The 16,707-nt window shown below is 49.0% G+C and overlaps 1 protein-coding gene across 4 annotated transcripts in view; it reads left to right on the forward strand.

The window, feature by feature from the left end:
- Window positions 1–16,707, forward strand: part of SYNJ2 (synaptojanin 2) — a 110,952-nt gene that overhangs the window by 26,861 nt on the left and 67,384 nt on the right. For all 4 annotated transcript variants that reach the window (XM_086318559.1, XM_086318560.1, XM_086318563.1 and 1 more), the window contains exon 2: window positions 13,013–13,099. In XM_086318559.1, coding sequence (XP_086174685.1) covers window positions 13,013–13,099 — 87 coding nt within the window. The remainder of the gene's footprint in view (window positions 1–13,012; window positions 13,100–16,707) is intronic.

Raw genomic sequence — 16,707 nt, forward strand, 5'->3', positions numbered from 1 at the left:
TGGTCTGTTTTTGCCTTACTGTAGTCTGGTAACATGGACGGTGTTTATCAGTTTACGGGACTGGGAGGCTAACCTGGGGTCAGATTCTCTTGCAGGCTCTGTTGACCCTTTATCCACATGCACCACAGAACCATGTTGCCCTCTGTCCCCCCTTGAGATTGCCTGTTTCCTTGCTGGTTTTACCTTCTTTTCTGTCAGCCCAGGCGCTCCATCTATGTCAGATGTTGCCCTTTTCATCTGCCACCTTCGTCTTTCCAGCTCATCCCTCAGTTCTCCAATTCCACCCACTTTGACCCCAGTGAGACTGCGATCCCATGAACCTGCCACCCCTTTAAAAAAATTTTTTCACATATATATATTTTTTCCATTATAGTTTATCATAGGATATCAAATATAGCTCCCTCTGGGATATATAGTAGAAACTTGTTGTTGATTCTCTGTATAATAGTTTGCATCTGTGAATCCCGAATCCACCCCTCTCCCATCCTGTCTCCCTCTTGGCAACCGTAAGTCTGTTCTCTGTGTCTGAAGTCTGTTTTGTAGATTACTTCATTTGTGTCATATTTTATTTTAAAAATTTTAAAAATTTTGTTTATTTTTGGCTACACTGGGTGAAAGAAATAGCAAACCACTCCAGTATTCTTGCCTCGAGAACCCCATGAACAATATGAAAAGGCAAAAAGATATGACCCCGGAAAATGAGCCCCCCAGGTCAGTAGGTGTCCAATATGCTACTGGGGAAGAGCAGAGAAAGAGTGGAGAGGCTGGGCTAGAACAGAAACGATGCTCAGCTGTAGGTGTGTCAGGCAGTGAAAGTAAAGCCCGATGCTGTAAAAAACAGTACCGCACAGGAACCTGGAATGTTCAGTTCAGTTCAGTTCAGTTGCTCAGTGGTGTCCGACTCTTTGCGACCCCATGAATCGAAGCACGCCAGGCCTCCCTGTCCATCACCAACTCCCGGAGTTCACTCAGATTCACGTCCATCGAGTCAGTGATGCCATCCAGCCATCTCATCCTCTGTTGTCCCCTTCTCCTCTTGCTCCCAATCCCTCCCAGCATCAGAGTCTTTTCTAATGAGTCAACTCTTTGCATGAGGTGGCCAAAGTACTGGAGTTTCAGCTTTAGCATCATTCCTTCCAAAGAAATCCCAGGGCTGATCTCCTTCAGAATGGACTGGTTGGATCTCCTTGCAGTCCAAGGTACTCTCAAGAGTCTTCTCCAACACCACAGTTCAAAAGCATCAATTCTTCGGTGCTCAGCCTTCTTCACAGTCCAACTCTCACATCCATACATGACCACAGGAAAAACCATAGCCTTGACTAGACGGACCTTTGTTGACAAAGTAATGTCTCTGCTTTTGAATATGCTGTCTAGGTTGGTCATAACTTTCCTTCCAAGGAGTAAGTGTCTTTTAATTTCATGGCTGCAGTCACCATCTGCAGTAATTTTGGAGCCCAGAAAAATAAAGTCTGACACTGTTTCCCCATCTATTTCCCATGAAGTGATGGGACTGGATGCCATGATCTTCGTTTTCTGAATGTTGAGCTTTAAGCCAACTTTTTCACACTCCACTTTCACTTTCATCAAGAGGCTTTTTAGTTCCTCTTCACTTTCTGCCATAAGGGTGGTGTCATCTGCATATCTGAGGTTATTGATATTTATCCCAGCAATCTTGATTCCAGCTTGTGCTTCTTCCAGCCCAGCGTTTCTCATGATGTACTCTGCATATAAGTTAAATAAGCACAGTGACAATATACAGCCTTGACGAACTCCTTTTCCTATTTGGAACCAGTCTGTTGTTCCATGTCCAGTTCTAACTGTTGCTTCCTGACCTGCATACAGATTTCTCAAGAGGCAGGTCAGGTGGTCTGGTATTCCCATCTCTTGAAGAATTTTCCACAGTTTATTGTGATCCACACAGTCAAAGGCTTTGGCATAATCAATAAAGCAGAAATAGATGTTTTTCTGGAAGTCTCTTGCTTTTTCCATGATCCAGCTGGAATGTTAGGTCCATGAATCAAGGTAAATTGGATGTGTTCAAGCAGGAGATAGCAAGAGTGAACATCAACATTTTAGGAATCAGTGAACTAAAATGGATGGGAATAGGCGAATGTAATCCAGATGACCATTATATCTACTACTGTGGGCAAGAATTCCTTAGAAGAAATGGAGTAGCCCTCATGGTCAACAAGAGTCCAAAATGCAGTACTTGGGAGCAATCTAAAAAATGCCAAAATGATCTCAGTTTGTTTCCAAGGCAAACCATTCAACATCACACTAATCCAAGTCTATGCCCCAACCCCTAATGCTGAAGAAGCTGAAGCTGTACAATTCTATGAAGACCTACAACTTCTTCTAGAACTAACACCAAAAAAAGATGTCCTTTTCATCATAGGGGACTGGAATGTAAAAGTAGGAAGTCAAGAGATACCTGGAGTAATAGGCAAGTTTGGCCTTGGAGTACAGAATGAATCAGGGCAAAGGCTGACAGAGTTTTGCCAAGAGAACACACTGGTCATAGCAAACATCCTCTTCCAAGAACACAAGAGACAACTCCACCCACAGACATCACCAGATGGTCAATACTGAAATCAGATTGATTATATTCTTTGCAGCCAAAGATGGAAAACCTTAATACAGTCAGCAAAGACATGGAGCTGCCTGTGGCTCAGATCATGGACTCCTTATTGCAAAATTCAGGCTTAAATTGAAGAAAATAGGGAAAACTACTAGACTATTCAGGTATGACCTAAATCGAATCCTTATGATTATACAGTGGAAGTGACAAATAGATTTAAGGGATTAGATCTGGTAGAGTGCCTGAAGAACTATGGACAGAGGTTCATAACATTGTATAGGAGGCAGTGACCAAAACCATCCCAAAAAAAAGAAATGCAAGAAGATAAAGTGGTTATCTGAGGAGGCCTTACAAATAGCTGAGGAAAGAAGAGCAGCAAAAAGCATGGGAGAAAGGGAAAGACATATCCAATTGAATGTAGAGTTCCAGAGAACAGCAAGGAGAGATAAGAAGACCTTCTTAACTGAACAATGCAAAGAAATAGAGGAAAACAATAGAATGGGAAAGACTAGAAATCTCTTCAAGAAAATTGGAGATACCAAGGGAACATTTCATGCAAAGATGGGCACAATAAAGGACAGAAACGGTACGGACCTAACAGAAGCAGAAGATATTAAGAAGAAGTGGCAAGAATAAATACATAGAACTATACAAAAAAGATCTTAGAAAGCATCACTACAAACAAAGCTAGTGGAGGGGATGGAATTCCAGCTGAGTTATTTAAAATAATAAAAGATGATGCTGTTAAAAGTGCTGCACTCAATATGTCAGCAAATTTGGAAAACTTAGCAGTGGCCACAGAACTGGAAAAGGTCAGTTTTCATTCCTATCCCATAGAAAGGCAATGCAAAAGAATGTTCAAACTACTGCACAATTAAGCTCATTTCACATGCTAGCAAGGTAATGCTCAAAATCCTTCAGGCTAGGCTTCAACAGTACGTGAACCGAGAACTTCCAGATGTTAAAGCTAGATTTAGAAAAGGCAGAGGAACCAGAGATCAAATTGCTAACATCTGCTGGGTCATACAAAAATCAAGGGAATTCCAGAAAAACATCTACTTCTGCTTCATTGATTACACTAAAGCTTTTGACTCTGTGGATCACAACAAACTGTGGAAAGTTCTTAGAAGAGATGGGAATACCAGACCACCTCACCTGCCTCCTGAGAAAACTGTATGCAGGTCAAGAAGCAACAGTTGGAACTGGACATGGAACAATGGACTGGGTTCAAAATTGGGAAAGGAGTACGTCACGGCTGTATATTGTCACCCTGCTTATTTAACTTCTACGCATAGCACATCATGTGAAATGTTGAGCTGGCTGAAGCACAAGCCATAATCAAGATTGCCAGGAGAAATATCAATAACCTCAGATATGCAGATGATACCACGCTAATGACAGAAAGCAAAGAGGAACGAAAGAGCCTCTTGATGAAGAAGAAAGAGGAGAGTGAAAAAAACTGCCTTAAAACTCAACATGCGAAAAACTAGGTCATGGCATCTGAACCAATCACTTCATGGTAAATAGACAGGAAAAAAAATGGAAACAGTGGCAGACTTTATTTTCTTGGGCTCCAGAATCACTGTGGACAGTGAGTGTAGCCATGAAATTCCAAGACACTTGCTCCTTGGAAGAAAAACTATGACAAACCTAGACAGCATATTATAAAGCAGAGACATCACTTTGCTGACAAAGGTCTGTATAGTCAAAGCTGTGGTTTTTCCCATAGTCATGTACAGATGTGGGAGTTGGAGCCTAAAGAAGGCTAAGCACCGAAAAACTGATGCTTTCAAATTGTGGTGTTGGAGAAGACTCTGGAGAGTCCCTTGTGACAGCAAGGGGATCAAACTAGTCCATCCTAAAGGAAATCAACCTTGAATATTCACTGGAAAGACTGATGCTGAAGTTGAAGCTCCAACACTCTGGCCTCTTGATACAAAGAGCCGACTCATTGGAAAAGACCCTGATACTGGGAAAGATTGAGGGCAGGAGAAGGGGGCAGTTGAGGATGAGATGGTTAGGTGGCATCACCAATTCAATGGGCATGAGTTTGAGCAAACTCTGGGAGATAGTGAAGGTCAGGGAAGCCTGGCATGCTGCAGTCCACGGGGTTGCAAAGAGTCAAACATGGCTGAGTGACTGAGCAACACAGGGTGAGCGCCGGCTTTTTCTAGTTGCGGCATGTGGGGCCTACCCTCTAGCTGCAGCACAGGCTTTCACTGCGGTGGCTTCTTCTGTTGCAGAGTATGGGCTCGGGCAGCGCGAGCTTCAGTAGTGCATGGGTTTTGTTGCCCCACAGCATGTGAGATCTTCCTGGAGTAGGGGTCAAACCAGTGTCCCCTGCATTTCAAGACATATTCTTAACCACTGGACCATCAGGGAAGCCCAGGTATCACATTTTAGGTTGCCGATATGAGTGCTATCGTACATATGGCATTCGTCTTTCTCTTTCTGACTTACTTCACTTTGTATGATAATCTAGATCCATCCGTGTTGCTGAAAATGGCATTGTTTCCTTCTTATTTATGGCTGAGTAGTATTCTATTTGTGTATGTGTGTATGTATGTGTATCAGGTAAAGCCATCATTCTTTACCTGATGGCTCAGTGGTAAAGAATCCTCTTGCCAAAGCAGGAGACGCAGGTTTGATCCCTGAGTCAGGAAGATCCCCTGGAGAAGGGAATGGCAACCCAGTCTGGTATTCTTGCTTGGAAAATTCTATGGACAGAGGAGCCTGGCGGGCTACATACAGTCCATGGAGTCACAAGAGTCAAACATAACTTAGCGACCGAAGAAATGAATGATGAACGAATATATATTTTCATTTATCCAGAATGTTTATCCATTCATCTCTTGCTGGACATTAGGCTGTTTCCACATCTTGGCTATTGTGAACAATGCAGCTGTGACACAGGGGTGCATGTATCTTTTTGAATTACAGTTCTGTCTGGATATATGCCCAGGAGTGAGACTGCTGGATTCTATGGCAACTCTCTTTTTAGCTTTTTAAGGAACCTCCATTCTGTTCTCCATAGTGGCTGCACCAACTTACATTCCCACCAGCAGGACAGGAGGTGAACCTGCCTCCTTTTCCAATGCCTTCCCCACCCCCTTACCCACCTTCGCTCCGCATCCCTCCCCCTCCACCCCTGCCCCTCACTTGCCCGCCCTACTCCCCTGGGGAACCGCTGAGCAGGTCCTCCTGTCCTCGCCTGGACCTGCCTCCATGTGGCGGGACGTCTCTGGAGCGGACCCACCGTCACGCTGGCAGTGGACCCCTCTTTGGGGTCCCCAGGCCCAAGCGGGGCCTCCAGGTAAGTTCCTATGTCGGCTCACCCTCCCGCCTCCCCCGAAGGCCCTTCTCGCTGAAGCTCCTTCGAGCCTCCGCCTCCGCGGGGCTTTGAGCAGACGCTTTGCTTCTCAGTTCACAGAGAAAGCCGGAGGCACCAGGAGAGCGTTTCCACCCGCGGCCTGCGCCCCGGCAGCCCCACCGCCCCTGAAGCCCCACCGCCTCTGCCCCAGTCCTTCCGCTCTCTTGTCGCCTTGGACGGACTCTTTGTTCATGTGGCCCCCCACTCACAAGTCAGGGTCATGACCGCGTCCGATCAGTGGGCCCCTTCTCTCCCCTCCAGCAGCCTTTACCTCCCGTGGATCAGTTCTGCCAGCGTGCAAACTCGTGTTAACTCCTCTTCTTAGGGCAACTTTTAGACCCCACTTTCTGCTCCCAGCCCCCCATTTCTACACACACACACGTGCACACACACACACAGATGAATTTCTCAAGGAACTGCTCCTACTCCCAGCCTCTATTTTTGCCTCGTCCTCCCCATTCAGGATTCTGCCCCTCATCTTTACGGAAGCTGCTTTTCCCCTGGCTCACCTCTGTGTGTAACTCGAAGGATGAGCGCTCAGTCCTGCTGGGATGGGACTCGGCAGCGTGGGACCTCCTCGCTGACCGTCTCGCCTCCTTGACACACTCTCCCCTGGCTCCTGACACCAAGCACTGCACCTTTTCCTTGTATCTTTCTGGCTTCTCCTCTGTCTCCCAGACCTTTAAGCACCCTGTCCCCCTCCACGCCCTCTGAAGGCGATCTCCCTGAGTCTGTGATTTTAAGAAGCTTCTGTTGGCCAGGGGTGTCCAGTTTGTATCTTCAGCCGATATGCCTGTGTGACTGCAGCTGGCACAACTGCATCCTCAAAGTCTTTACCGGGGCCGGTCTGACTCCATGACAGATGGCTGATCAGTCTCCATGGACGCCAGGGGTGATGGTCACACCATCCTGTCGGCTGTTCAGCATTATCCTTGAAACCTGTCCTTCGCTCATGTCCCACGTCCGGTCCGTCCATAAAGCCTTTTGCATTTGCCTTTGACGTATATGCAGGTATTTGATGACGTTAAGGAATTATGGTTACATTTTTAAAGATATGATCATGGTATTGTGGTGTATTTTTAAAAGGAAGCCTCATCTGTTAGAGATTCTTACTGAAATATTTATAGATAGAACAATATGAAGTCTGGAATTGGAATATTATCTTAGACAGTGGTTCTCAAGTGGAAGACTCATGAAAACAGATTTCTGGGTCTCAAGGCCAGAGTTTCTGATTTAGTGGGGTTAGGATGGTTTTTTTTTTTGTTTTTAAACTCCTGACACTGATTGTTGCTTATTGTCTGAGCCCACACAATGAGACTGATGTGAGGTGTCTGAGATGGGATGTGATAGCTTACGGTGAATAATGTCAGATTCATGATCTCTGAAGAAGGTTTAGCTTTGGGACCAGGGACCAGGCTTGATCACTCAAGAGCTTTTGTGTAGCAGAGTTGTATTAAAGTGGAAAGGGGACAGAGAAAGCTTCTGACACAGACATCAGAAGGGGGATGGAGAGTGCCCCCCTTGCTAGTTTTAGCAAGCTGCTTTATGTCTGTTAGAAAGCTATTAATCAGATAAGAGAGACACGTCAAGGCTGAGGGAGTTTCACCAGGCCCCTCTCCCACAATATGCATTTTTCAGATAGGATGGCTGGAGGTCTGTCATCCCCCAGCCATAAAACAATTGATATGAATACTGGTTTGTTGAGCTATTATCAGCGCAAGGTTTGAGAAAAGAAAAAAAGTTAGTCTTAGGTGGAACCATTTTGAAGAAAGGCAAATTCCCAAGCAAATACATAGTTTCATTAACATAATTTAAGAAAAACATTTCCATAAGAAAAACGCATTGGGTAGCTCAAGGTTTGAGAAATGTGAAATTCAGGTGGAACCAGGTGTCGTCATAGCAACACAGAACTTTGAGAGACACTTGCAGCCTGTTTTCTCCGTTTGGAGACCCCTGGCCTTCCTGCCTGTTACCCTCTCAGATGGGAGATACGAATGAAGTAAGCTTGAGTGTGAATAGATACCAGTCAGAGCTGGTGGGCACATAAAGTTATTACACTACTCTGCTTTTCTTTGCAAGTTTCAATAATAATAAAGTGAGTGCGTGTGTGTGGTATGTGCGTGTTCCCAGCACCTCCAGCCGCCCCCCCACCCCACCCCACTCCAAGCATCCTCTCTGCAGGATCATTGTAGCGCCTCCTAACTGGTCTCCTTGCCTTCCTCTTGCCCCTCCTGGATTTGTTTTCAACCGAGCAGCCATAGTGATCCCCCAAACCCCTCAGTGCCTCCCTCTGGCTCAGCACGAAAGCCCAAGTCTTGGTATGACCAAGACAGTGCTTCTCAGCGTGTCCCTGGCTCCATCCCCTCTGTCAGACTCGCTGACCTCACTGATCCTGCATATTCCAGGAATGCTGCAGCCCCAGGACCTTTGCACATGCTCTTCTGGGCCCACAGTGCTCCCCGGCCCTCCACTCAGCCATCTCCCTCTTTTCCTTCATCTGCTTTCACAGATTGCCCCTGCAGTGAGACCTTGCCAAACTGCACCATGTGAGAGTCCTCATTCCCCCGCTTCCCACCCCTCTTCCTTGTTCGCTTTTTCTTCTTGGCTCACGTCGCTGTCTGCATTGTGCTGCTGATCGCGTCTGTCCCCCTTGGCAGGAAGCTTGTGTGGTTCCTGGCCCCAAGTAGGCGCTGCCGCTCCACCACCTTTGTGACAGCCTTGTCGGGGCCGCTGCTCCTGCCTCCTACCCCCAGCGGGTTGGCTTCCACTGTCGTCACTCATCCGTTCATGACACATGTCCCTTCTTTGCCGAGGCCCCGCGCCTGCCTCGGCTGCCTCTGGGGTGGATGGGTTTGGGTCTGTTCAGGTCCCTGCTGGGTCCCTGTGCCTAGCCGGCCCTCAGATACACGCTCACTGGAACGAATGGCTAAATCCCAGGGCAAGAGGTGGATGAGGACAAAGGGGAGGACTTCCTGGAAAGTCGTAGCCGATGGTCGGGGTTCGAGGGGCGGTGAGTATGGGGAAGCAAAAACATTCTCACATGGACTAACCCTCCAGAAATGCAACAAACAAAAGCGTGGAAGACGGGAAAATTCTATTTTTGAGACATTAAGTAAGGAAGGACAGAAGTTGCCAATGGGCAGACCAAATACAGTCTGCAGAGGTGTGTGCAGCCCACACAGAGCTTAAAATAAACCTGGGTTGGTTGCCAAGACTGAGAAATCAGAAGTGCCCTATTTCTCTCAAAAAACTGGAAACTCGCTGGTACCCAGGCTGGTCTGACCTCCTGGGGGCAGTGGGCAGAAACGGACCATGTGTCCCCATTAGAAGGTGCGTATATCCTTGGGTCACCTTCCTGCAGCTTCGTTCCTTCATTACCTGCCTGAGGCTTTTGGTTTGTGAACTCCCTTTTAAGAGCAAAACGGATTTTTTCTTCCTTTGACACAAAGTGAGGAAATACGGTTATCTGGGGCAAGCGGTGGTGTCGGGTGGTTTTGCAACAGGTTGCCTGGGAGGCCAGGCCTCTGGGGGTCCTGGGGGCGCAGTGAGGAGGCCCTGTCTCCCAGGCTGGGACGTGTCCCGCTTACACATCACAGGGATGGGAAGGAGCCTTGGAGGGGAAGGCCTGGAGAAAAGGAGGGATGCTTTGCAGAGAGTCTGGACTTTTAACAGGGCTGGCTCATGGAAGGAAAAGGTTACTGAATCTTATGGGTTCAGCTGTGTTCCCCAAAAGATACATGCAAGTCCTAACTTCCAATACTTCAGAATGGGACCATGTTTGGACATAGGGTCCTTTGTGTAATTAGGTTGAGATGCGGTCATCCTGGAGTAGGGTGGGCCCCCAATCTGATGTGATGGGTGTCCTTGCAAGAGGAGAGAGACCCAGAGCCACACAGGGAAAAGATGGCCACGTGATGAAAGAGGCAGGGGTTGGAGGGACACAGCTGCAGGCCAAAGAAGGTCCAGGTTGATGGCCACCACCAGCCAGGACGAGGAGGGGAGGACCCTCCCTGGAGCCTTCAGAGGGTGGTGGCCGGCTGACACCTTCCTTCCAGACTTCCAGCCTCCAGACTCAAGAGCTGAGAAAGTTTTGATGTTTTAAGCCCCCCAGTTTGTTTACAGTTGGTCTGTTTGCGATGGAGGAAAAGCATCTTCTCCCAAGCCTGGCACATGCAGTCAGGTTGTGGCCGTCCGTGAGGTGCCTTGTGTGAAAGCCAGGGATGATGGTGCTGATTCTGTATTAAGGAGTTGATCATTTACAGGATTCGAATGGGACAAGGTGGCCTGTTGGTGCTGTGCTTGTTTGTTTTTAAAATAAGATGAGAAGCCTTTTTAAAATTTGTGTTGTTTAATTTTCCCAGCGCAGGGGGACCGGCTGTGTGTGCTTGTCTTCTGTGACCAGCGGGGCAAGGGGTCGGGTCTGTTTCCACAGCTTCTCCTGCTGTCCCGTTCCCACCTCTGAAGTGTGGATCTGACCAGGCTCCTTTGGCTGGCAGTTTCCCAGGGTTTTGTTTGTTTGGTCAGGACTGTTTGTAGAGGGACATAAAGGCACAAAGACTTCCTCATTTTAGGGTCAACAGGGTGAGACCCAGATGATACTCTGGCTTCAGGGTTCTGTGCTAAGGCTTTGTAAAGCTTTGCGGGTTGAAATACGATTTTTGTGTGTGAGTCAGAATTATGCTCTTGCATTGATCAACGTGTCCACTGTAGTGAGGACTGGAAGCTGCCTGTTTACCTCTCTCTCTTTAGACCAGGAGACACCACGTGTGGCCCTGAACAGGCCTGCAGGGGGCAATTCGCTTCCTCCTGCAGGGATGGGATTTCACAGGCTTCACCTGCCCTAGAGTAGGGGGCAGGCCACTTCCAGAAGGGCTCCGTAGGCACGTGGCAGCAGGCTTGTCCCTGAACGGCGGACTCGTCATCACCTGGATGGAGGAGGCCTTCATCTCTTTGGGGAGCAGACCAGGGTGGGCAGGAAGGCTGCCTCGTCCTCCTCATTGTCATCATTGTGGGGGCAAAGACCCGCGGGCTCCAGGAAGTGGGTCATGCCCATCTGTGGGCCCCTCAGTGCCCCCATCCTGATGCCCACTTCCTGTGACGGTTCCCACGTGTGGCAGAAGGGGCCTTGCACTTGTGATTAAGCTAAGGGCCTTGGGATAGGAGATTGTTGGGGATGATCCAGGGGCCCCGTGTACTCACAATGGTCCTTAACAGATGGAAGAAGGAGGCGGGAGAGGGAGAGAGGATGAGATGTGAAGATGGAAGCAGGGATTGGAGGGATGCGATTGCTAGTTTTGAAGGGAGAGGATGTGGACACGAGGGAGGGTGCAGTGAATTGGGAGGTTGGGACTGACTTATATACACTTGTTTAGTGGCTGCTTTGCAACCCCATGGACTGTAGCCTGCCAGGCTCCTCTGTCCATGGGATTCTCCAGGCAAGAATACTGGAGTAGGTAGCCATTCCCTTCTCCAGTGGATCTTCCCAACCCAGGTATTGAACCCAAGTCTCCTGCATTGGCAGATGGATTCTTCGCTGCTGAGCCACCAGGGAAGCCCCGGCTTTGGGTAATTACCTTTAGATTACTCTGCTCCCTCCTCCCCCAGCAAAAAACCCTGATTAGAAAAAGTCATGTGAATTTTGGAGGAAAATGTCATTTATTAAACTGGTTCTTAACCTTAGAGCTCCTTGAAGATTCTGATGAAAATTACGATCCCAGTCTCATAAAAATATACATCAAAAATTTTGCATACAATTTTAGAGATTATAGGGCTTTCCTGGTAGCTCAGTTGGTAAAGAATCCGCCTACAACGCGGGAGACCTGGGTTTGATTCCTGGGTTGGGAAGATCCGCTGGAGAAGGGATAGGCTACCCACTCCAGTATTCTGGCCTGGAGAATTCCATGGACTGTGTACAATCCATGGGGTCACAAAGAGTCAGACACGACTGAGCGACTTTCACTTTCACTTTTTAGAGATACAGAGCCCCCCAAAACCTATCTATGAAGCTGTGGTGTCTGCCAGGCTTTTTCCTCTGTCGCCTCAGATGGAGAGCCCTTGTATTAGATGAATTCAGTTGAGGCTGAGTTTTTGCTTCCATAGGAAGTCGCCCTAATGGTATTTGCTGCTGCTGCTGCTAAGTCGCTTCAGTCGTGTCCGACTCTGCGCGACCCCGTAGACGGCAGCCCACCAGGCTCCACCGTCCCTGGGATTTTCCAGGCAAGAACACTGGAGTGGGTTGCCATTTTCCTTCGCCAATGCATGAAAGTGAAAAGTGAGAGTTTGCGGGGTCCTTATTTAAGGATTCATCTGTGTTTGTGTTTTGTTCTATGCATTTAGAAATGTTCTTCTGAGAAAAGGGCACAAAGGCCTGGCCCCTGTAAGAGCCAGTGGCACCTCCAGTGGTGTCTGTGGTATTACTGTCAAGGTTAAGGGCTCCTTCCTTTTCCTGGTTTTTCCCTCTGCCAGGTTTTCTTCTTCTGCTTCTCATAGGCTGGGTGTAGTCCTGGGTGTTTCTAGTAACTCTGAAGACCCCAGGGACCTCTGCTCATCAGCCTGCCTTGGGATTCACTGGCCCCGGACGTGGAGCACCAGGCTCACCCAGGCCTCCTGCTCAGCCCTTGTGTGTTAGCAGGTCCCCAGGGGGCGGGTGGGCACTTGCACGACGCGGCCTCTGGTGGACAATACCTAGGAAGGAAGGTCCTCCCCATCGGGGAGCGATGACTCAGTGCTGTTTCTGAGCACGTGGGCTGCAGTACCGAGGGATGGGGCCGGCCTGAGACACCTGCTCCCGCCTCAAACCCAGCACCTCCACCGGCCAGGGACTCCCCTCCGCCTCTGCAGCCCTCCCTGGGACGCTGCCGGAGCTTTCAGACAGCAGGTGGGAAGGTCTCAGTCCCTGGAGCTCGGCGATCTTCCGATCCACAAGCCTCCACACAGATGACTTGGGGCCGAGTTACTGACTCTGCGTTTTCTTTGCCGAGTGGGTGGGAGCCGCATCGGAAGCTGCAGTGAATGAACTCCACCAGGAGGTTTGGCTGATGCTCTGTGCTGTGTTTCTCCCGCAGCCCCGGAAGAAAAGGAGGTCATTAAAGGCCAGTATGGGAAGCTCATCGATGCTTACGGCTGCCTGGGGGAGCTCAGGCTGAAGTCCGGTGAGTACCCGCGTGGAGGGCGGCAGCTGTCACACGCTCGGGGCTATAGACTTCTAGTGTCGGGCAGAGCTTCTCTTATGTGAGTTTGGAGAGGCTGTGGGATTTAGTCGTTTTATTTCAGCTGCTACCCTCTTTTAAAATGTTTCTTTATTTCCCTGAGCCGGCTCCTCCAGGCTAGGGCAGAGGTCGAGGTGAGAGCAGCCTGGTCCTCCCCTGTTGGCACTCCTTCCCACCCTGGGCACAGAGTGGGCACAGACCTTCTCTGGGTGCCTGCCAGGATCTCAGGTCTTCCAGCCTGGTCTGGGAGGGCAGGGGCATCTCCCCAGGGGCTGGTGTGTTGTTTTACAGGGGATCTGTATTCTAGAAGGGGGTGGAGGTCAGAGGTCAGAAGCCCCTGGACCTGCTGAGTGTGTCTTGACAGAGTGGAGCTGGGATGGGGCATCATTGGCAAGGAGAGAAAAGCCACCAGCGCCTGACCATTGGGCACTGAGGGTGGGTGTGAGTGAGAGCAAGGAAAAGAGTTCCAGAACTGGGCCACATGATCCGACTGGAAAGGGCAGAGGACTCACAGGAACGCGAGGGCATCCTTGCTCAGTGTAAGACGCGAGGGGCTGAACCGTCGACCCGGCTGCCTCTGGGGAGTCACAGTCTTCCCGTGAGGCCGCTCGGTCACCTCTGCACTCCTGGGCCTCGCAGGAGCCCTGATGCGATGTCGGGGCTCAGCAACCCCCTCCTTCCTCCCCTCTCTGCCGTCTGATTTACACTGTCCCTGCCCAGTGTCTCTGGTGACTTATGGGGCCAAGACCAGATCAGGCTGTGAGCTGCTCAAACGCAGGCTCTTCCCAAGCCTACATCCACACAGCAGCTGCTTTCATCTCCACATCCACACAGCAGCTGTGTTCCCTGGTCTGAGGATTTTCACAGCAGACAGAATAGCACAGTTGTTTGCCATTACTTTTCTGGCTCTTTTTTCTTTAGTCGGGTGGTTTTTTTTTTTCTCCTCTGAACTATGATGGTGATCATCTCCAAACAGTGTTTAGGAAAAACACTCAGTACCCACATGAAAAAATGCATGTATTAAATGTCTGTTTTGTGCCAGTGGCTAAGTGTACATTAGCTTCTTTAATCCTAAAAACAAGCCAACGTGATACCGTGTCTTTATTCTCCTTTTATTCTCCTTTTCAGTAAAGGAAACAGACTCAGAGGGTAAAAATCACTTGCCTAAGAAGCTCAGCTAGAATTCAAACCTGGATCTAGCGGCCTCTAAACACTTTTTTTCCATGAAGATGTGCTGCCTGCCAAGGGTTTCTGTAGGTTTTTTTTTTTCCCTTGCCATGATTTTTTTTTTTCCCGAGGTTATAAAAAATTCCTGCGGCCTTTCCTCAATCACGAGGATGTGAAGATGACAGCTGACCTTATGTGGTGCTTACTCTGTGCTGGGCCCAGTTTTAAGTGTTTTAATTTATTAACTCAGCTCTCCCAACAACTTGAGGTAGGAACTGGAACTGTTAGAAAGCTTAAGAGTTGTAATTCCTCTATTCCATGACACATTTTTTTATATTGTAACATCTGGGTGTTTCAGATATGTTACAGTTGTTGGCATTTTACAATTATGATTGGCAATATTTTTCTTGTGCGTAAATTAATGGTTCATTTCGCATCGGTGACTTGCCGAAAGTGGGGCAGTCCTTAAGTGGCAAGTGGGTTTTTTAAAAATTTAAATGTACTTATTTTTAATGGGAGGATAATTGCTTTGCAATGTTGTGTTGGTTTCTGCCATACAGCAATGTGAATCAGCCACGGGTATACATGTGCCCCCTCCCTCTTGAACCTGTGAAAGTGAAAGTTGCTCAGTCGTGTCCAACCCTTTGCGACCCCATGGACTTTACAGTCCATGGAATTCTCCAGGCCAGAATACTGGAGTGGGTAGCCTTTCCCTTTTCCAGGAGATCTTCCCAACCCAGGGATTGAACCCAGGTCTCCTACATTGCAGGCTGATTCTTTACCAGCTGAGCCACAAGGGAAGCCCCTTGAACCTGTGACTAGGTTTTAAACTCCTTTTTTTATGGCATCAGGGGCTGCCTTCACCAACTAGGCTGTTCTGTCCTGAAAGGGGCAGAAAGGCTAAGGTTCCAAGACCAGGGAAGTGGTACCTTGCCTGTATCCCAGGGGAAAGCTTGTCTTCCTGGGCTGAGGTTGGAGATCAGCTCTAGGAAACTGGTCCTGACTGGGAAGGCTTGCAGCCCCCACGGACAGTGTCCGAGTGAGCCAGGGTGTCTGTGGGTGCCTGGCTACGGGAGGCTCATCCCAGGGCAGGGAGTGGAGAGAGGTGACCAGCTCCCAGTGCTGCCCCAGACAAGGCCCTCTTCCCTGCCTGTGGCCCTTCACCCACCTGCTCCTCCCCCCGAGGGGGTAGCGAGCACAGCCCCTGGTCCCCAGCCATGTTTGATGTCCTCTGAACACCCCCAGCCCTGCCTGCCTGTGTCACCTTCCAGGGGGGCCTGTGAAGGCTCCCTGAGTGTAGTGAGAGTGTGTCTCACTTGGAACGTCAGGATTATCTGGCCTTTCTCAACACATTTCTGAGAGTGCCCAGGATATCTGAAGGATGTGGGCTTCCCTGGTGGCTCAGTGGTAAAGAACCCGCCTATCAATGCAGGAGACTCGGGTTCCATCCCTGGGTCGGGAAGATGCCCTGGAGGAGGACATGGCAACCCACTCCAGTAATCCTGCCTGGGGAATCCCATGGACAGAGGAGCCTGGCGGGCTACAGTCCATGGGGTCACAAAACGAGTCGGTCAGACATGATTGAGCGACTGAACAAGAGTCTGAAGGATGGAAGGACTGGGCCTTGTCATCGAGTTTTTCCAGTTCTCTTCGGTTACGCTGAGGAATGTTTGGCTTGAACTTGATTTTCTTTTCCGTCTGCAAGTCCCTATCCCAGAACTACGATGTGTTTTGTTTCTTCCCCACCTGTTGAGGGTGCTGGCAGTACAGAGTGAAATTCCAGCTTTCACCTGCCACCAGGATGACCAGACCGAGTGGGAGGTGGGCCCTGTTTTGACTCTTTTAGACTGAAGGTCTCTGTACAGAGAGAGAGACTTCCGCTCAGGTTCTTAATTAACTTGGGGCAGTTGTTCAGTTTCAGTCTACCTAAGTGAACACAGCCTTTTATGTTAGAAATTAAGAAATGTTCACAAGTTTGTAGATTTCCATGGAGAGCTCAGAGTCCCTCCTTCCTCTCTGAAATGCTAGCAGGAAGGGGACAATAAGCCCTGGAGTTGGGGCTTCCTATTGTTGTTCAGCCACTCAGTCATGTTCGACTCTTTGTGACCCCATGGTCTGCAGCACACCAGGCTTCCCTGTCATTCACCATCTCCCAAGAGCTTGCTCAAACTCATGTCCATTGAGTCGGTGATGCCATCCAATCATCTCATCCTCTGTCGCCCCTTTCTCCTCTTGTCTTCAATCTTTCCCAGCATCAGGGTCTTTTCCAATGAGTCGGCTCTTTGCATCAGATGGCCAAAGTATTGGAGCTTCAGCATCAGTCCTTCCAATGAATATAGGAAGGTTCATATAGTCAAAGCTGTGGTTTTTCCAGTAGTCATGTA

The sequence above is a fragment of the Bos grunniens genome, chromosome 9, assembly GCF_055505025.1.
Source record: "Bos grunniens cultivar Pamir isolate PY7600 chromosome 9, Bosgru_T2T1.0, whole genome shotgun sequence".
Lineage (NCBI taxonomy): Eukaryota > Metazoa > Chordata > Mammalia > Artiodactyla > Bovidae > Bos > Bos grunniens.